This window comes from Tribolium madens, unplaced genomic scaffold (genome assembly GCF_015345945.1).
Source record: "Tribolium madens isolate multiple individuals breed KSU strain unplaced genomic scaffold, Tmad_KSU_1.1 Scaffold_3;HRSCAF=73;Tcas5.2_LG2, whole genome shotgun sequence".
NCBI classification, from domain to species: domain Eukaryota; kingdom Metazoa; phylum Arthropoda; class Insecta; order Coleoptera; family Tenebrionidae; genus Tribolium; species Tribolium madens.
The window spans coordinates 3,206,830-3,229,182 of NW_025401006.1; the positions used below are offsets into that span (position 1 = coordinate 3,206,830).

At 33.9% G+C, this 22,353-nt stretch overlaps 2 protein-coding genes across 5 annotated transcripts in view; one reads left to right on the plus strand and one right to left on the minus strand.

Moving 5' to 3' along the window:
- The first annotated feature begins 1,222 nt into the window (after positions 1 to 1,222).
- LOC123007563 (delta(7)-sterol 5(6)-desaturase erg31-like) lies at positions 1,223 to 4,283 on the plus strand. 2 transcript variants are annotated; one of them, XM_044402931.1, is made up of 7 exons: positions 1,223 to 1,414; positions 2,244 to 2,378; positions 2,430 to 2,443; positions 3,002 to 3,250; positions 3,500 to 3,683; positions 3,740 to 3,912; positions 3,964 to 4,283. In XM_044402931.1, the coding sequence occupies exons 1-7, from the start codon at positions 1,228 to 1,230 to the stop codon at positions 4,171 to 4,173; spliced, it is 1,152 nt and encodes a 383-aa protein (XP_044258866.1). In that variant the 5' UTR covers positions 1,223 to 1,227; the 3' UTR covers positions 4,174 to 4,283. The 2 variants fall into 2 exon arrangements, with proteins under 2 accessions (XP_044258866.1, XP_044258865.1); XM_044402930.1 differs by having other exon boundaries at positions 2,244 to 2,443.
- Positions 4,284 to 13,266: 8,983 nt separating this feature from the next.
- LOC123007293 (neurotrimin-like) overlaps positions 13,267 to 22,353 on the minus strand; it is a 54,960-nt gene continuing 45,873 nt past the window's right edge. For 2 of the 3 annotated variants that reach the window (XM_044402509.1, XM_044402507.1), the window contains 6 exons: positions 19,467 to 19,595; positions 19,276 to 19,413; positions 16,961 to 17,110; positions 14,158 to 14,232; positions 14,017 to 14,109; positions 13,267 to 13,860 (listed from right to left, as the gene is read on the minus strand). In XM_044402509.1, the coding sequence (XP_044258444.1) occupies positions 13,727 to 13,860; positions 14,017 to 14,109; positions 14,158 to 14,232; positions 16,961 to 17,110; positions 19,276 to 19,413; positions 19,467 to 19,595 (719 nt within the window). In that variant the 3' untranslated portion in view covers positions 13,267 to 13,726. The remainder of the gene's footprint in view (positions 13,861 to 14,016; positions 14,110 to 14,157; positions 14,233 to 16,960; positions 17,111 to 19,275; positions 19,414 to 19,466; positions 19,596 to 22,353) is intronic. The other variant, XM_044402508.1, reaches the window with a different exon arrangement.

The window sequence follows — 22,353 nt, forward strand, 5'->3', positions numbered from 1 at the left end:
TAAAATTTTATCTGGGTTTAGAAAGATTTTTCGAAAAAATGGTAAATAGCAAAGTAATTTGTTTTGATGAGTTCTATCACCGTTTAAATTTTCTTAACGCATTTCAATAACAGACTGTATTTATAATATAATTTTTTAAGGGTTTGTTGCAGCGCTATCTTATGCGTACATTAAAAATACCGTACTTACAGGTAACTATTGAGTTTATCTCAAACTAGAACCTTTACTTTAACTACAAACAGTTTTGTTTTAAATCAATAGACATATAACAGTTTATCTACTACTCGACAGAGGGCGCCAAAAGGCTCAAGCGACAGTCACAGTTGTGGCTTCAAATTTTTAAATACAACAGGCATACACTGGCGCACACGGAATTTTGGACGATTCGTCATTCGACTGACATAAAAATGTAAAACGGGCCTTGGGCAACTAACCTCACTTTCGATTTTTGTCCTGATAGAGAAAAAATGACAATAAATCAAAATAAATTATTGAACTTATATAAAAATACGTATCGCTGACATTAATGTTTCGGAAAATCGACATCAAAAATAAATTTCAACTAAAATTTTCAAATTTTAGTTTTAAACGTCAATCATAATTACAATAAAGCGTGGCTTACATTGACATTTTTTGAACTGACATAAATATGATGTCTAAAATTCAGTGTCCTCCACTGTACGAGTAATAGCAATATCAATTTTATGTTGGAATAAAATACACTTTGTATAAGACACCAAGTTTTGAAATCACAAAATAATTGCAAATAAAAGTTTTTGCTTTTTGTTAACATTACTTGAGTAATGTTTTGAGAATGTTTAATTTTGTTTTATCAAAAATTTGCTACCATTTGGTGTGTTAAAATGCTTAATAGTGCTAAAGCTTGAGTGTGAAATAAAATGCAGATTTGATAATACCTATTAAGTGTATTTAAATTAAAAGAGCTTTGTTTATTGTTTATCACTTCATTGTTTAAAGGTTTGATCACAAATATGTAGGAGTATATTATATATATAGGAATAGCCAAAAAAATTTCATATCTCTTATTATACTGGTTCTCTCTATTTTCATTTCAACCATAGTACAAGTGTTCTTAATTCATTAAAATGGCCAAGACACATGTACTTATGTCTAATTGTATTATCATAATAATCTGATAAATAAAGGATTTGTAAAAAGACGTGTGTATTTATATTTACTCCCAGTTTAACGTTAGTATTAGTCAAGATGGGTAATAACAAGAAAAAACGTTCTCAAAACGAGAATTTGTATGGTTGGTTTCCCGATCCTATGGCTGTGACATGGTCTGAAAAATACAGTGAAACTCTTAATAAGTTTTGGAATTTATTACCAAATACTATTGGAAAATTATTGGCAACCATATCAATTTTCTTAGTGGGGATCTCTGTCAATGGTAAGTTTCTCAAAATTTTTATAAAAAATCTATTTGTCAAAAGATGACATTTATTTTTTGACATTTGATTGTTTATGTCTATTTAATATTACCGATGATCTTGTACATACATATATGTTTTTTTTACAATTATTTAGTAAAGGCAGAAAAACTTTGTTAATAAAATTCATAAATACATACCTAACGTTAAGCATCAATAGTTACAACTCAAGATACAGCTTCTTTGTTTCCTCTTCTAACAGCCTGCTGCAAAAAACATGTAAAATTATTTTTTCAGCAGAAATAAGTAGAGCCAAAATGCTGCTAATTTCAAACTCCCATAATTTGGAAATTTTTATAGATAGAATTTTTTCTATGTTTGGGGTATCTTATCTTACTTGACATTTTTCTCTAGGGCGCGAGTTCTGAAACACGTTGTGTTTATAAACTAGGAAATCATAGTTCTAACTACATTATGCATTTTACAATAACTGTAAATAAAAACCTAAAACCTTTTATATTTTCATTTCTAGTGTTACATTAGAGTAGTTTAATTGATGCTCTAATAAGTTTGTAAATGCACAATGTCATTGTTAAAAGTTTATCAAAAAAACATTTTTTTTTAATATTGGCAAAAATACATTTGTATCCTTTGATAAATTTGTTTCAAAAGTACAATAATAATTTTACAATAAATATATGAAATTGTAAACTTAATCATTGATTTATGAGTCAGACAATCAAGATTGTCAAAATTGTTACTAGGTTAGCGCAAATCACGTCTCAATTTTGCAATTACGTTATCATATTATTATCGCCTAGACGAAAAATGATCGAAATTGTATTTTAGGAGATTGGGTGAATATTTTCGTGCACATTGCGCGGCAATTTGGATACACTAGTCGTCAAGAAAACTCAAGAAAAGATGTCTCTTTCAAGTGGTCCGAGATATCATTGGAGTCGCTAGGACTACAAGATTTCTGGAGTTATTGGATATTATCATGTCTTGTTTCATACTTTATGTATTTTTTTATAGGTGGATTTTTACACGTAGGTATATTTATCATTGGCGTAGAAATGGGCTTTTCTTGTTTGTTCTCGTTTTTATACAAGTGCACAGTAAATTTACATTTTTCCGCTTTAAATTGAACGATATCGACTTATTGGAATGTGATTTTTCTACTTTATGACACGACTTTCCAGTCGTTTATAAATTGCTACAATGTCGCACTTTATTGGAATTATACAGTCTGATCGATTTGAATTGTTATCAGATTTAAGTACTCAAGTCGGTACATGCAGGTGTTTCAGTCAAATCTCTTTAGTACTGTTGTCAATGTCAATGATGTGAATTTTATCGCTTAACTATCCGCATCACGGCGTACGCCTTGCGCACAATGTTTTACAATTTTACCGCGAGTTTTATGCCGAGCTTTTCCATCAGGCCTGTAAAAGAAAACATAAACTGGAAGAGGTGCAAATTGCTTTTTATGTGTACGCATAAACATTTGTCGTTGGGTAAAGAAACAGAAGGGACTGTCATAAACTTTTAAGACTTGTTTTCCTATGCATGGTGTAATAACGTTTGACCGTTCTTTGTCTGTCTAGTGGTACTTCTATGTACGTCGACGTGACCGAGCTGAAGATTGGAAATGCCAACCGAAGAAGTGGTTATCCCCTGAATTGGAGAGACACGAAATTATTCTCGGATCTCTGACACTTTTCTTGAATGCGTCGACTTCAGGGTTGTTAGCCTGTTATATCGCTAACGGAGGGTACAGCACGGTCTATTATAACGTTGCGGATTACGGCTGGTTATGGTTTTTCCTCCAATGGCCTGTCATTTTTATCTACCAGGTTAGGGAAAACGAACACTTTAATTGCTACTAAAACACACTTTGTTCAACCTCCACTATACAGATCGATAACTCTATTTAGTATTTACACCGCTGTTAAAACGTTGCATCCGAAACGAGCCTTTATATGAGCTCATATGTGTCTGTTGTTTCCTCCTATTTCGCTTTCAATACAGTTTGAATATTGTAACGATACATACACTCAATGTCTTTGCTTGTGGAAAAAATTTCAATGGATTTGTGTTTCAAGGATTATATAACGTATTGGATGCATAGAATCTACCATACGCCGTTTCTTTATCGCAACTTCCATAAGCTCCATCACAAGTACAAACAACCTACGGCGTTTTCTGTCACCGCCATCCACCCGGTGGAAGCTCTCCATATTCAGTTGATGTACATTCTGCCCCTTTTCATCATTCCTACGCACTGGTGTAAGATGAATCACTTTGAAAGTTGGTTCAACTGTTTCCTTCTTAATTATTTTCAGTCCCGTTTTACGTCGTAGCCTTGTACACGTATTACCACGGAATCATCGATCACTCCGGTGTAAATTTTAAAGCATATTGGTGGCAACCGTGGCAACCCGATGCCATTTTTCACGACAACCATCATCAATATTTTCACGTGAATTTTGCTTTTAATATTGGCTATTGGGATAAGGTCAGTTGTGTGTGTTTGTTGAATTTTGAGTATACACAAAGATTTTTGCAGCTTCATGGGACTTATCGGCGGAAGGACCGGGTATATACCGAAGACATTTTCTATGGGAAGGGCAAACGGATTGACGAAGTTAGCGCTGAAGAGCTGAAAGCGGATTTGAAGGAAAGGGAGTCGGAAAACCCGTTAGCTTACCGCGACAACAAGATGGAGTTCAAATTGTCCAACAGAGAACTGAAAGCGATGAAAAGACCTAAGAAGTAATTCAATTGGAGAAAAACTAATTTTAAATAAGATAATACACGTAAAATGTGATGTAATACAAGAATATTTTACATGCAAAATATTCTAAGATCAAATATGTGTGAAGTTCTCACAGTAGTGTTATCAATATCAATTCCCTATATTCCCGAGAGGCTTTAAAGACGACCGATGCCTAGCCATCTCAATGAAATCGATAGTTTCAAACTTTACTGTCACGTTTTATGATCTATAAAGCAACAGTGATGTGCAAGGAGACCGTTTTATACGGTTATCAAGTTCAACTATCGCCGCTGTTAAAAATGCAACATTGCAAATGGGTTTACAGGTTTTTATTTGTAATAAAACTATTCGTCTTTTCTACATTAATATTTGATACCATCAAATGCAATTTAATGTATTATTAATTTTGCTTCTGTTTTTACTTAAACGATTCTAATTAATCCACATGCATTATAATAACACCATTTCTGAAAACAAGAGGTTTACACATATGTACATGTATGTACATAAATTAAATGCTTCACAAAATTGTCAGTAAATATGACAATTCATGGCACAGAATGGCGTTGTAGTGAAACAAGAACACAGTCACTGCACTAGGATTAGTAGTTACAACACTTGTAAGTGAAAATTTAGTGATAGTGAGGCGATGTCAGGCTGATGTGAAGCATTTTATTTAAATTTAAAACGTTGTTGTAACGCACATTCAAAATTAATACGTTAGCACGTACACTTCTGCTTCCTTTTTAATTTCACACAAAGGATAAAATTACCGTAAACAAAATTACTGAAGATCAGTTGTTACGCCTTCTCGCCGTCGTAATTTCATGAAACTAAAAAGAATTAGAAAATATGAGGCGTCATTATGTCCGCCTAGCGTTCTCGGATGAATACGCACAGCAGATGAACTTCCAATTCCATTCTTTCGAATCAAATCAGACCGGAACACGCAAGAAACACATCGGGAGGGTAAGACTTGCACGCGACGTCGAAGGGTGACGACAACTGGTGCCTAGCATCACACACCTTGCACAACAGTTGAATGACTTTTACAAATTACCGATTGCCGATTGTAGCTTGAATGTGTTTAGAATTCATTCCCGGTCGAGTATGTCTTGGATGTGTGTGGTGATTAACCCACGTAAAATTTGAATGGTCTAATGTGGAAGCGCATTAAATAGGAAATATCGTGACAACTCTGCTGAAGATTCGACACGAATTGTACTTATGCAAGAAAACAAACTTCGGTTAAATCCATGTTAACTGGTGATTTTGCCTCTTGCGTGACCAGTTCCTTATTGATTTTCTTTGTTACGTTTATGTATCAATTGGTAGGGAAATGCGACAGATCATTAAGCCGATAATATCGTGCGATTGTTGATTATAAATAAATATAAAAACAGTAGGTATATATCTCGTTACACAATGTGAATAGAAGTCATCTTCAACATCCTTTGAAAAAGCTGTTAACACGTATATTTTTTACATCATTTTACCAACGCGGGATTCATTTCGGTTTCGTTTTAAGTCGCAAATTATCCAAGCGCTTTTTCGAATGATATTCGATAGCCGTTATCTCAAAGTTCTTTGGTTTTGATAGGTTACGCCGCTCTAAGCGAATAAACCAAGATGCACGCCTCATTAGTTCGATAACGTCTTCGATAATGAAGCATCCTCAGTTCGTGACAAATCTGCAACTTTTAAAAGCAAATTACTATTTAGCAATGATGTGTAAGGGGCCATGTATTGCAAGAGTGCTGACAGCAACCCTTCGCGATTTGGATCGTTTATGCAGCAGCGTGTAAGAAGTAAATGCCGCGAATCCTTGTCTCGTGAGACCTGTTACGGGCTCCCGGAGGTTGCCTATTAACCTTTTACGGCACCCTTCAACTACAATATTTCACAAAGCTCAGTGCTCATATAATGAAGGTGTTTACATGCGGACCGCTAGTTTCCGACGAACGCCTGATAATTAGGCAGCCGCGAATTTGCAACACAAACTCTTCATTATCCGATTTGGGTAACAAAAGCTTTAAATTATATTACAATATATTGGAGTTATGACACTGACTTTTACAACTTCTTTATTGATATAATAAAAGCGGGTAATCGCTACGAAATGGTTCTTCTTTAATTCAGGGGCTACCTGTGCCGAAGAAGGCAATCTTTTACTGTCGGTAATTTGACTACTCAACGGATTTCCAACCAGAGAGCCTTAAATAATTCACAATTCTTTTAGTAAGGTGTTTTATCTTTTTACCCGCTTTCCCTGCATTATCCATCACCGTTTTTATGATTTATTATTTACATGCTAATTGATTATGGACCATTTATTAAAAGTAATAGTAAAGTTTAGTTTATCATTTTAATTCATATACTACGTTAGTCATTCATGCTAAACAGTAGCAACACGATTGCTGCTTTATTTTTATCTTCAAAATTTTATAAAAGGTTTGCTCGTTAGAGATTGATGTATTGTTCTGTGAAATAAATAAAGTTCAATCTCGATTTTGTTCAGGAAAAAATCTCTTTATAAAAAATCCTATTAAAGCCAATTCTAAGATATTGTTTAGTTGATATTTATGAATTTTTGATGTCTTAATTTCAACTTTATACAAAGAATATTCGTATTTTCAATTTTGCTTATACGGAAAGCTCACATTATTTATTAAGATTGCGGATGAAAGAAAATTTAGACTTCATAGTTTCTTTTTGTCTGAAATTTTGATAAACCGTAAAATTATTCATAATTTACAAAGAAAACCTAATCATACATCTTGTTTAAATTAAAATAAATTATTTTATAAATTAATTTCACAAAATAGGTTAAGAAATTTATATTATAGAAAATATGTTTTCCAAGCAAAGGGTTCACGCATAAATTTTATTTTGTGTGTCTCAAGATAGATCAGCGTGTGTCCCATAGTACACATCATTAATGTACCTTGAGACATTTGTTTGTTTTTTCTACATGTTCAATATTTTGATCTGAAGAATTATTGTTAATTTGTTTTACATCGATTGTTTTGACTAAAAAATAAAAATTTTTGAAGTACCTATTTTAATTTCTGTTTCTCAAGGTGCACACTTCTCTCCTATATTCTAACTATTATTAACGTTTGTATTCAGAAATGCAACATCAATAAGTTCTTAAATACGTTCATTTGTGTTGCAGTTAGTGAATATCTCAAAGTTAACCTATGTTTCAAATACTAATGCAAAGTACTGTGTGTTAGCTGTTTAAAGATGGCGACGTGATTCACACTTCCAGGTGTTAAATTAAAAATATGAAAAACTTAATGGAAGCTGTAGAAATAAGTCGTTTACAAGCTTTTCCCATTAGTTGCTTTGTGCATATAGAAAGCTCACAGCTTAAAACGTACACTTGGCTTGTAGATTCCCGTTTAGACGAACGTAATTACATTTCCTGGTGAAGGTACTAGAGAAATAATTCAAAGTAACTGATGCATGCAGGCTCAAAACAATGTGTAGCTGAAAAGTGCAGGTTTGAAACAGCTATTAAAGACTTTTCTCGTTTGAGTGGAAAGAAATATTTTTAAAATGAAATAAGTTTGGAGATAAAAATAAAATAAAATAAATAATGAATGCAAGTAGATACGGTGTGTTTAGATATGCAACGAAATGCACACATTTATTTTCAGTTTTACTGCATCTATGTATATAAATATATACTATGAGTTGGTTGAGAAGGTGAGAAAAAGCCATTCGCTTGCTTTCGTAGGAACGAGCAAGCAGAAATCGGCAGAGTTTGCTGCGAAATACGGTTCTTACTGAATTCCATCAAGCTATGCACATTTTCTCGATGTTTTATCGAAGAAGTTACTTAAAGAGATGAGGATTTTCCATCATTTTTTAACCGCTCGGACTCAAACTTTACGCTTACTTTTGCCGTTCATAAAACACTTAACTTTGAGATACGATTCCATTTTGAAAATCTCCAACCATTAATTCGAACCATTGTCACGCTTTCAGTGATTCAATTTTTTATTTATTATTATTAGTGTGGAGGCTAAGGACTTTCCTTTTCAATTTGTATAAATTGCATTTCGTGCCGGCGTCTCATTCAACTTAGTATACGATAGTATACGATTTTTTTTGTTCGTGTAGTTTCTTTTATTGTTGAAAATTATCATCGGAACGTGTAACGCTTACTCCAAACTCACCAACTTTTAAACTTAATGCGGTAAAAATTTATATTCTCAAGTACACTGAATTTGAAGTTGAAAACTGCATTTGTTAAAGTTAGTAATTACGTAATCAGAATCACATCAACTGAAATGAACTTTACTCGTAAATTATATCTTCCTTAATTGCGCTATTGAAACGACTTTATGAATGCAGGGTAACAGGGAGAAAACTTTACATTATTAGTGTGCCTACGTATAACACAAAACTAGGGACAACGGTTTTTGTCGCCTCACCAGAACAAATTTACACATTTATTAGACACAAGGCAGGAGTAATTTACCAGCACTGTTCATAGTTTTCTTGCAGAAACATAATAACTTTATGAAAATTATTCTCTTTTAAGATAAACTCAAAAGTCACTAAGAGAATAATATTTCACGAAGGTTTTTATAAGAGAGGTTTCGGAAGTTTATGAGATAAATAAATTCATCTCGTAATCGCTCATTTAAAATCATTGCACGATCGACGAATGAAAATTTTAAACAGGGACTGAAATTCAAATTACATCACTAAGCAGCATTTAAGATGTAGAGGAAAACATGGAAGTTGACCTGGTTTGTCCCAAACTTTCGTAAACACATACGAAACGTAAACGTAATAGAATATTTTTTAATAATTGCGTTTGAGTTTAAAATTAATCGCATTTAGCAAACTTCATCTAAAGGCACGATCATATGAGATCAATTCAGCGTTTGTCGATTTTTTTAAAATACTGCGTCTCGCTTGAATGACAAATGTTAATGCGCACCGAGCGGGATAAAGTTAGGATCTAAATCAAATTTTAACGCCTCAACAATTCTAAATATATTTTAACGCTGCCAGAATAAAAATTCGTTGCATTTAAAAAGGAAAAAACCGCCTCTTTGCCCAGATACAAAACCTATCCAGTAATTCATCGAACGTATTGTTCGATTCGTTTTATACAACGTTTCGTTTAGTGTGCAGTCCACATATCATAGCTGGACCACTTTGCTGTCGGAAGTCGAATAATATCATCAATAGCCATTTCCTGCGGCCACTCTCGCAGGATTCCACCTGAAATGACACACTGGATCGATTCATACAAAAATTAAAAACGACTTGAATAACGTATTGCAGCTTTTTGATTTTGCTTCCTTATCTGAAAGTATTACTTTACAAATTAAAAATCGTTCTCATTTCGGTGGGTTTTCTCAAAACGTGAAAGCATTCGCATCATACTATTCAAAAATCACAATTGTTTTAATCATTCCGCACCAATAATATACAGTTGTATATTTTCAATTAAATATTTCTCATCCTTTCAACTTTTTATTGATCAATTCGTGATAACCAAAATGCGTAGGTATTTATCAGTGCTCTGTGCTCGGTTCAATCCGAACATATCCAATTTTACTTGAAACTAACTAACTGGTAATGAATCAAACAAAGTTGCTCACGCATACACTAATTATGAGTCCCAATTAATACTGAATTGAAATAGTTTAATTTCGTAGTTACAATTTGCCTATTTAACTACTAATTAACAAGCCGAAAATGTACGTATTTCTGTTAACAGCAACCACATTGTTCTTTTGACATCACCTAACACATTCTACATTCATACCATTTATTACTGAAATTTAAATTAAACTAATTTAATTAGTAATTGCCCACAAACAACACGATCTTTTACTGAAAATTATTTATGCAAATACACCGGTTGCAACAATTATGATACACTCGTATTTGCTAAAGCAGGGTCGCTGAAAAGTATGGATACAGCTAAGTATTTTTAAAACGGTTTAGCAGAGCACGTTAAAATTTGGGAAACAGTTTACTTATTTTTTGGTCAAAATTCAGGCGGCAAAGAGCTAACGATAGATAAAGACAATATTTCCAATGCCAAAAAAATACATTTTTCAAAATTTAATTAGTTCGTGCTACGCAACACGGTGTTCATAAAGCGATGACCATTTATAAGAATATTTGACACATTTTGAGTTGTTAAATCATCCTCTCCAATATCTTGTAACAAACACTCAACAAAAAAATGGGCTTTCTGTAGAGATTTTCCCTTTTTCAAAATTGCGATTACTTTGTTTTTTTTTTAATTCCAAAAGCAGACGGGCTGAAATAAAAATATCATTAAAAAGAAAGTTTTAGTGCAATTCCATCAAAACCAGCAGATTTTTTACACTTTGTTGATGATATGGCTGCTTTTAACTCATCTACGTTGAAACATCTCGATAGTTTTTCTGAAACGTTTACCTTTCTTCTTTGTTTTTAACCCGACGTTTTATCTCCTTCTTTTTTATTCTTCCTAGCTTAACGGAATTTAAAATGTTTACTAAACGACTAGTTACAGTGTTCAGGTTCATAGCACAATCTGGCGTAAGCAGATAAAATTTTGAAGATCTAAGTTTTTGCAAAAGCTTCTAATAATTGCGACCACTATGTGTGAAATTTAAATCTTTCTTAAGCGGTTCCATTTTATGTTTCTCGCCTTATTTAACGAATTTAATATGGCATCGGCTTTCTCTGGGTTAGGACTAAAGACATATGTATTGCTGTACAAGCTCGTTGTTTCAACGCTCCAACATGGAATATAGCTTTTTCTGAATCCACGAGGGATGAATTTTTTGGCAGCATTCTTGATTACTCCAACAAATCTGTGGGAGTTCATTGCAGTTGGCAGAATCTAACGAAGAGCACTGTCCATTTTTTTGACAAACTCAGTCCTTTTGGCTTTTTGGAAACTCCATCTAGGTTTTGAAACAGAAGGAAATTGTTATATTTCGGTGCCAAGCTTAACAATAACCGGACGATGTTGGTTACGTGGAAAAGTAGATAGTACATCTGGTGAATCTTGTAATGGCATTTTGTTATTCATTATAACAATACATAAATCGGTTCGTATTCCTTTTTTCATCTGGCCGAATAAAAACTCTTCGCAGTTTTACCGTCAAAAACCAAGTGAAGCTTGTTTAGTTCCATCGATGAAACAAGAGCAAGACCATTTCTGTCATTCTCCGCATAACCCCTCAAATTGTGATGACAATTGAAATCGCCGATGTAAACAGCAGGATGATAATTCAGTATCAGATTTGCAGGCCACTGATCATTACGGGGTTTATAAATGTTAATAGAGAGTTTTTGCCAATCAAATCGTTAAGTATAACGTTAACCTTAACGACAACGTCATTTAATTCCGTCAATTCAAAGACGTTTACGTAAACGTTTTATTTTTTGATTTCCCAGCAATGGCCATTTGTCGTAATACGGTTTGCAAAAACTCTCTAATAATAAATATACCAGCAATTTTTACAATAACGAAAAAGATGTTGTTTTTTTGTTTTGGCGATGGATGCCTTTTTAGAACCTTCTCACCAAATAAAGCCCACTATCGGCATTAAATAAGGCCCACATTTAAAATTTGGGATGGGATTTTTTAGTAATAGTATTAACAGTAAGTTAAGGGAAAGATCTTTAATAAACAAAAATAAACAATATATAAAAATACAAAAAAAGTAAAGGAACTTTAAAACAAGTATTAATATGTAACTAGATAGTTATTTATTCGACAAGTTTGAGTGTAAATCGGACGCTTTATTTCACCGAGTGGATTATTAAACCACGAGTGTTAACGAGTGGTTTATCAATTTATCATCCACGAGGTGGAATAATGGAACCGATTTACACGACGACGAGTTGAATACAACATTTTATTCTTCGAATTAGACTCAACAAGGCTTAAAATGGCTTTAAATCTGTTAAAAATAATCTGTATTGAGAAATGCTAAACAGTTGTCAAAACTTCCTTATATGGGAGAAAAACCGTAAATGTTGACACCGCTAAGGATAATATATGTAGTTATAGGCTGAGATTTTTAAACTATAAAACATAAAACGCATGTTGTCCTCAAAAATTTTGTTAACACTAATATTGATGAACAAAAACACGATTAGTCTATAACTTACATAGGCTAATCGTGCTTTTGTTCATCGTTTCCATACCAAGAAGATCCAAGAAGAAAAAGGACACTATTATTGAATCAGAAATTTTACTAAATTCAGAAATTATTATGAAAAGTATGTCAAAATAATGTCAAAATTGACAAAACATATGCATCAGCGTATTTTACAGACACATAAGATACGTTGCTATTGACGACGTACTTTATAGATGAAGCGTATTTTAACGGCAACATAAGAGGTAAGCTTAAATGCACTATAGAAACAATATAAGGTATTAGTGTTGCACAAACTGTTTTTTTATATCGTATTTTGTGATTTAAGACAGTACAGTGGTGCATTACTCTGTGTAATTTATTTGTTTCTGCACGCCCACATCTGTGTAATTTCCGTGTAGGTGCGCAAATTATAATAATGTATGGCGTGAAAGTTTGTTTTGACGCAAATCTTGGCGACAATCAATCATGGCGTAATATACAGCGCGGCACATTCGTCACTATTGATTATTCAATGAACAAACACATTCAACCTGTAACTGACACAAAGTGACTACACAATCGGCGAACATTTCTCATTTGGCAGCTGACATCACTTGGCGTTCAAAGCCGTGACAGTATAAGATAAGCTAATGTAGTCCGGATGCGGTGGCTGGAGGTCACTTCCCCTCGACGCCACCTCCGTCAAACTAAATATACTCCAAGGGCCGTACTATCAAATACATCTAATTACACCGAGGGTTTCATTAGCACACGCTAAGATTCGCTTCGAAGGCCGCAAGAAACCGCCTGCTAGCCGGAAACTGATCCTTAGAGGGATTAAGGCGACGAAGCTTTTTCACCACCGACTGCTAAATGATTTTATTAAAGTAATCTGATGGAAGCGCCATACATATTTTTTCAAACACCAGATAACGAGAAAGTTGGCAACTAAATGAAAACAATAGTGTAAATTAGAAGATTTTATTAAAAGAAATACAGATTTTCCAACATAAAGAGGTACAGTAAAATAAATCTCAGTCTCAACTCTGTAACAGTCAAGAAATTCATATGTACACACAACACATAGGAGTCCTTTTTATGAATATACAGGCTGGTCATTAGCCCCTACATTTAATTATTGCAAAAGGAGGAAAACTTGGGCGTCAATTTTACTATTTTTGCTCGACTACCACCACATTAGAGAAAACTTATTTACAAAAATAACTCATTTAACATTCAGCTTACTCCTAATTTATTAATTTATTAAATTAAAAATTAGACTACCTGATACAATTTTTATTTATTTACATGCGACTTGTGGGCGCTGTTATTGGAACTAACCGGAATGCAAATAATACTGGAATTTGAATTTTTCCACAAAAATAACTTGGGGCCAAAAATATATTACATTTATATTACACTGTAGCGTCACTTCAGGTGAAAACAATAACAATCGTGACAAACCACAAGCAACTCATCCATGGTCTGATTGCCGCCGAGAAGAAGAAGCTATCATGAATATTGTGGTCTTGGCTCGTTTCGCTGGGGTTGCTCCTTAGACGTAGATCTGTGTGAAATATAGAAATTAAATTGGCATGGTGCCCCGTTTTTCTACACGTCCTTCTAGCATTTACAAGCAAATAAAAAGGACATAATGCCAAGTGAAACGGTGCAAAGGAGAAAGAAAAACAGACATAAATTCGAGCGTGTCTCGCACATTTACCTCTTTCTTTTGTTGTTTCAGGATCAAATATTTCATTGGTGCCGGGGTCTGGGGCCGGTTCCTTTGGTCGGCTGTGTTGTTTTGACGTGTCTACTTTGAAAAAGAGAGTCGTAAGTGTTTTTGGATAGGTTAAGTTGTTACCTTTTTCAAGTGATAAGTTGATAGGAACCACTGTTGTTGAAGTTGTAGTTTTTTGCGTCGACGGTGATGGAATGTCTGAAAATTGATTATTATCTCTTAATGTTTTAGAAGAGGTATTTATTTATTATACTTTACTGGAGATCAGCTGACTAAAAGAATCGGATTTATAAGTTCGCGCTGATGTAAAGTGGTACTCAAAGTTTCATAAGTTTAAAGTTTAAATCCTAAGTCGAGAGATTATTACAATTAACAATTAACAATTTGTTAGGCCCTAAAAGCTAATATATATAGACCGCTCACAAGTTGTAAACTTAAAATTATTTCTTTATTAAAATATTAAAAAGAATTTTTTTTAAGTGGTTGCTTTAAAGGTGGCACTAATAAATAATTTATCAGCAGCCCTGTATTTGTAGGGTATTTTTTTAATTGTTTTAGGAGAAAAACTATAATAATTTTACACAATATACTTTGTGTTGTATTATATTATTTGTAACCGAATTTCTTCCTCATCTTTAGTAATTGTAATGAACACCGTGACATCAAAGTTTGCCTTGATGACCTTCACTAATTTATAATCTTGTGGTAAAAACCTACTTAATTTTTATCGTAGAACTAAAACAATGAATAAACAATAACATTTAATTGTTCAGGTATTTAAAGGTTACCGACTGTACCAACATTTGTAATTTTATTATTCTGCAATGGTGGGAAAACCCCATGAAAAAACGCATCTCTTTCAGGGGTTGTAGCTCGCTTACATAACATTTTTTGATACATGTTCAAAGGAAATTTTCGTCTTAAAATTGAATATTGTATCACCTGTTTAAATTTGTAACAATTAAAACGGAACAGCCTGTATAAGTGAAATAATGTTTCTTTTGCAAACATGGTGGTTGTGTAAGATTTTGCCTCAAAAATTTTAAAATCGACCAATTTGGCGTATTTTCATCTCGTTCCTATTAAAGAAATTTGTTATGTGTTTTTGAAGCAAATTATAATTGACTTTATAAGCAAATTCTTCAAAGCGACTTTTGACGTAGATTAATGTCGAATTCTTTTCAAAAACTTCCCCTTGTTAATTGTGTGCTTATGCTGGTCAGAGTAGTTTCTTTTCATAATTCCAAAACGGACATCGAGTTTTTTCCTTTGCCATTCCGTTTTTTATGAAGGGAACACCGTTAGAGTCTTTCAAGTCAGGTATGCTTCGCCATCAATCTGATAAAGGGACTCATAGAAATCGAATGTACGATTTAGTAGAAGGCATTGTGTGTGCGACTCTCGGCGTCTGTCATCGCAGTGATGTGAAAAGCGGTGGAGGGGTGCAGGAAAAGAATTTTCCACATGTCAGGTACATGCATAGCATCTTATCAGAGGCATGAATTATCATTGTAGTGAATTCGCCGAGATGATCAGCAGATGATATTTGAACGGAGCTTTCGCACGTGGATCACAGGATTTGCCGCCTTTAGATGTTTCAAGAGAACTTGCGTGTGACGGGTAACGAATGGGGGATTTACTGATGATCTTGTCTCTCTAATGTTTAATATTAATTTGTAATTTAGCTTTTAAGCTCCAATTACCTACATCAATAAGCGACGCCGACTTGTGTTACCAAACAATCATTTGCTGTTTAAATTCTGTAATCACGAAAGATTATCTAATTGGTTTCGTTTCAACCACGCTCATTTTAATTATTTTTTTTAAAGCTGTAACGTATCTACATTAATATCAACAATTTTTTTTTTGTAAAAAGAGCAACTTATTTGCGCTATTACCATAAAAAAAAACACAAACCAGCTTTAAAACCGCTCCACCTTCAAAATTTCCTAATTAGTACATTTCTCGTCTTTATGCCAATTCACAAGACGTATTGAACTGGAAAAGGAAGTAGGATTACAAGTAACAGCTTTCAAGTTATTTTTGTTTGCATTGGAAGATGCTTTCAGTTTCTTAATTATAACTGCAGGGGATGATAAGTCCCCTCCTCTGTTGCAAAAAACAGCATGAAAGCTTCCATTTCCATAGATTAAAATGGATAGAAGTCACCCTCGCAACATGCCATATGTACGAGTATAACCGTGAAACGAAAACAAAATTAATGAATTGAAAGGCCACCCTTTTCATACGTTACGAGACTGCAAATGAAGGAAGAAAAATATAATTGACAGCATTTTGCGCTCCCACTGAAATAATGTGCTCGAGTTTCAAAAATCATCCCTAGAAATTAGACTTTAAAACTAAACTTTTACATTAGTTTAAAGCGGGATAAAAGTTTTTGTTGTGTTTTGCAAATAGATTTTATTACTCTTTTTCTGGATATAAAGAGCTTTAATCTTTCAGATTTTTACTTCTAAATGCCGAGATTAAAGTCATATGTAGTAGAACGTATTGATTTTTTTTTATGTCAGATCAAATTTGCTTTCAGAAAGTCAATGATTTAAACCCTATCGTTTCAAAGCTTTTTCAAACATGGAGTTCTACAAATCTATTTTGATACATATTAACTTAATTGTGAAAAATTGTTGAATTGTGAAAAGCCGTTATATTATTTAGAAAACATAACGTCCGATATGAAAACAGTGTAAAAAAATTCGAAGGCGGTGCAATTTCAATCGTGAAACGAGCTTTTGGAGCGACAGTAGGACTATCGTATCGGATTATTATTATTATTGTTATTATTATTATTATTTTGGTCGTGTTTCGCACAAGAAAGTCGTAAAATGTTGTAAATATGTTATGATAAAAGTATTGTGAGATTTAGAAAGATAAATAAAAAAGGCATGAACAAAGAAATTATACTTACGATAAAGCTTTATGGTTCCATCTGTTTCTCCAAGTGAGTTTTTCGCCACACATTTATATGATCCATAATCAGCGAAACTCACGGATCGAATGGTCAACTTCATGTGCACCTTGTAGGCGTTATCGACTAACACCGGTTCATATTTCGCTCCTGCAACGAAAAAACGATACAGGTAAAAATATTGCGGATTCTGGTCTCTAAATCAAACGTAAATTGCACGAAGTTTGATAAATAGATTACTCTCGACATATTCTTAATATATGATCAAAGTTGCTTCAAGCCCTCTTATCAAAGTTGTGTTATTTATGGTACGGTAGCTGCTCACATGCAGTCTAAATGAATATTGTTAAGTGGCCGATGTATTGCCGCAAAGTTTTGAGGTCGCTTCTAAGTTGGTGTCTTGATTGCACTTAAAGATCATCCAAGAAACGTTTGCTGAATCTCAGATATATCCTTAAATTTCCAATTGCTTCGTATGAATTGTTCATTAATGATGATGTCGCTCAATCGTTTGAAATATTCATGCCAGCAATTCACATCGAAATTCTTCCACATTTACAGAATAATGGAGGTGATAGTGGGTCGAGAGCGTCATTGCCAATAAGTGCCATATTTTTTCGGACGCGGTTTGAAACGGTCGTTTCCTCGATGCGATACAAATTCTCGTTGAGATTTTCTTGGAAATCATAAACGATTTTTCTCATTTGAGAGCTACTTCATCTTGATAGACGATGGCCAATTTTGGGACAATTTCACGGAAAAATCGCGACAGATTATATCTGACCGAACAAGATTTCCAGGTCTGCGAATAGTCTATTTCAAAATTTCTTATTGTATCCATGCTATTTCAAAATTATCTTGCTTAACAAGCATCAAAAAGTGGTACGTGCTTGAGACGATGAAGAACCGAATTTCTGTAGTAAAGTGATTTGGAAAGATTACCATAACTGTTCAAGAAAATAGTTAGTTTGGGAGTATTCATTGTAGGTAATAATAATTAAAACGATAAATATCTAGTGGTAGTTCGTTCCCAGTAAGTGTTATGATGTAGGTACTCGCAGCGAATTTAATTTTGGAGCCGAGCTTGAGAGCAATAATTTGAAGACACCACACGATAGCGCTTTTCGTATTAGATATAAGCTAGACTTTAGTAGAAACTTTGACCGTGTGATAACACCTGAACGATGTTGAACGTTTTAGTTTAAAAGCGAGTCGCGTGTCCACTTTCACAGATATGCTAGTCATTAGTGTGGTGTTTGGAGACGTGGAAAAATGATTACCGTTAACATTGCAGCGTTTTGCCTTCTAAATCTGGGATAATAACAAGATATTCTCTTGTTTACTGTGAGATTTGCTTGTGTAACATATTAGGTGTTGCAGGAATTACCGAACCCTTTTCATGTTTGCCGAGCTACCTGCTCCTCTAAAACGCTTCATCACGTGACAAATTATGGGATGTGTTTAACAAAATATTTATCACGTTAAGCAACACTAATTGGGCTTTCCCGCACAAACCAACTTGGGTGTAGTGGTTTACTTTTTTTGATCAATGGCGTAAGCGATCTATAGCTACAGAAACGTTAATAATTGGTGAAGTTTCCACCTAAATCACGTGAGATCAGTAGAATATAATAATTCGCATTGACGCTCCGCGACTGAAATTGCTTGATACCGAGACTATTTTCTTAAAAGCTGAATAATTCTACGAATTGACTCAAACCACTGGAAATTTATTTTCTCTACTCTGAATAATGTTACCAAACAATTTCGATTGAGCATTATTATCGAGCATTGAATGCATGATTTTGCGGATACAGTTGGTCTTTTGTAATTTGCTTTCGTTTAAAGTTCGTGTTTTGTCGGATGTTGTTTGAATAAAACACTCTTGTTAAATAAGATATCTCTGACAGAGCTTTTGATTTGAAAATTGTCTCTGATGGTGACTTTTTGCCTTTTACTCCTTTTGCCTGGGGAATCATCAGCTTTGATTCCGCAAACTCGCTTTAAATAATAAGCGATTTGCTTTGAAGTTGTGCCAGAGTCGATTTTATTATAAAAATAAGCTTCTACATCTGGCCCGAAATAACTCTTTATTTATTCATCTAAATGAAATCTAAATTAAAACTAGAAATTTTGTTTTACCAATTTGTACATTATTCTCTTATTTCTTATTTCATTTGAACCTCTGGATATTTGTTAAAGTCTTGCCCGGGGAAGGGAAAAAGAATTTCAATATTTTGTTCATTAATAATGAATCATCGCTAATCAACAACAGATTACGGTCATCGACACGGCCGACGCACGTGAAATATTACCTTCTGAAATAATGTTGCCATCATCCATAGTCCAGTAATTAATGGATCTCGGATACGCTTCCGAGTGGCACTCTAAAGTTATTTGCTGGCCCTCCATAGCTCCGACTAGTTGATTTTGTATCCAGATCATTGGCGGAACTGGAAACAAGAAGTTTCAACAAAACTTCTTTATTTTTTTCCGATAGACTTACAATGCACTCTCAGCATGATCCGTTTGCTAACAGATGGCGGGACTCCGTTGGAGGCTATACATAAATAGGGGCCCATGTGGAGCCTATTCACTTTACTTATGTTGAAGGTTGTTCCGTCGATGCTGGGAACTGCAAGAAACAACACATTATTACATATTCATTGGAGTGGAATTGTAGATAAGACTCTTATCGAAATGCCATTTAGATTGCAATCGACTCCAAACTACCGACGTTTCAATAATTAGATGAGCATTTCAATAAAATTTAAGGGCTTTTATCGAGCTTTAGGTGTATATTGCACGAAATAAATTAGAAATTGTAGATTTCCTTTAGCCGTGGTGGCTAATGACGTGGTTAGGAAAAATTATATCCGACTGATACTTGCCTCTTCAGTTAAGGGTTAGTGATGATTGAAGTGATGGTGTCATTTTGATATACGAGCATGTGTGTAATTGGTGGGCAGTACACGCACGTACGTGCACGCAACTTAACCCTCACGCAATTGTAAAGTGTTAAAATATTATCTTGTTATCGCCTTGGCAGTTCTGCTATAAATTACAACGATAAATTACCGGCTACCATTTAAATTTTAATTAAAAAAGAGTTAGAAAGAAACTGACGATTTTACCACCGATTAACAACCGGCAAATTTCCGGCCGGGAATAACCACAAATTTTTCAACCTGGAAATTTTCAAGTACCTACATACTATTTTTTGAAGGGCACATGAGTGCAGGTCTATTGTGAATCGAGTTAATTCTGCAAATTTCATGTCTAGCAGTGATCGGATTTAAATTGTGAGTCCAAACTTTTTTCACATGTTCAGCATGTATTAATTTCAGGATTCGCTGGTGTTTCAGTTGGCTTTTGGTTGTGTTGATTCGCATAGTGAATGAATGCACTTAACCGATGTACGGATGCCTGACGTTTGTTTGAGTCGACTTCAAAGGATCAAAGCAGCGCGAGCTCTTAGCCAATTGGATAGCTATATAACACGCTTTTACATATACAGAAACACAGTCTGTGTGATCATTAATTGTAATTACATTTCTGCGGAATCGTTCGAGATAGGTAGGATGAAAGTTTCTTCATACATATAACGACATATACAGGCTGAGTCACATATAATAAAGACCCTGACCGATTTTCAGACGCAACCCCGAAACATTTTTAGATGCCACTATGCGTTACTTGATGTACTGTTTGAAATTTTTTAAAGTCATAAACATAGACATCTGCGATAGCTTTGACAGATTTTATAACTTTGCGTCCTGTGGTGTACTTTTGACGGTACAGCTTTAGCCTCAACATTTTTCTGGCATTCTCCATATATCAAAATCATGTTAGTTTTTTTGTCGTTTGAGTAGGTACATTTTAAATTCAAAGGAAAAAAAGTGGAATTGATGATACTTGATGACACAATTGATATCAACAATCACTTTGATTTAAAATTAATAATTTAAATTTTGTAAACGCATCAAAAGTCAAGTTATATAGGGTGATTCACGAGTAATAATGAGCCTGACCAAATTTTCGATGCAACCAACATTACAGTTGTCGCAAAATAACTTGCGAAGAGTAATGGTGGTTGCATCGAGAATTTGGTCAGGCTCATTATTCCTCGTGAATCACCTTGTATTTTGTGTTGTGTCTGAGAATCGGTTTGGGTCGTTATTATATATGACCCTGTAGAGTTTAGAACATTATTACTTATTAAGCATTGTTGCGAAATAAAATTACCGCATATATTGAGTTGTAAACTTCAACACATTTGATTTCAAGCATCACTTTGAAAGCTCCGTTTTAACTTTGTCATTAATTGTTACAATAGTTCACAATAATTCTGATCTAATTTTTAATGTTTACACTTTGTGATTGAGATAATCAATCCTGGAGAGTGTTGCAATTATTTCGTACTTGAAGTGACAAGTTATGTAGCTTTTAAATGATAACGAAATGTTTTAGTAATGTCTAGGGTTACGGTTAAATAGCCAGTTTCATGGACAAGAGCTGAATTTATTAATAAACCTACCCTGTTTGGACTGATTCAGGAAGCAATGTCCTGTGGCAGGCAGTTTTATTAGATCTATTGTTTTCCTTATAATTTATTAGTCTCTCATCTTATTACAATGCCTCATACAATTTCTCCTGATCCACTAAAGTAAATTTGTTTTAAATCACACCTTTCTTTTGAGGTACCTACTTAATTAAACAAAAGATGCGTATTAATTATGATTTTTTTTTGGTATTGGTAATAATAAGAAAGAAATAAACAATAAGTACAATTTATTACACTGCTCATTATTTTGTGAAGAAATAAAGATGGACATATTAATTAATAGTGAAATTTTTGTCCTATTGTATAATCATTACGTTTTTGTAGTATGTATGTACGTTTTATATTGATCAAACATCATCATTATGCACCCACGTATCGTTTACACAAATTTAAAACAACTGTTGTTCTTTTCCATATAAACAATACCATTGTGTGTATTCCTTGTGCTTTAAGACTTTTTAGAGTGTTGGGTGTTGTATAAATTGAGAGCGTCATCGCGTATAGAGAAGAGATTATTATAGTCTTTATCGGATTCGGAAAAAGACATTTTCTTTACAAGGAAGTATGAGATAAAGAACCGAAATAATTCGGTAATAATTGTCTCGGAGATAGCCCATCTGGAGTTAAAAGGGTCTTATGTTTAATTTTTTTGTTAGAACCCAAGCTCTGCCTTTTCTTGAATTTCTTATAGCGTAATACACATTAAATATGTTTATGGAAAATGAAAATAAGATGGTCATAAGGTCGTATTGTGGAGAAATTGATTAGTGGCTGTGATACAATACGATAGGTACGAATTCTCGAAGTATTTTGTCACGTGCCCTTTTCA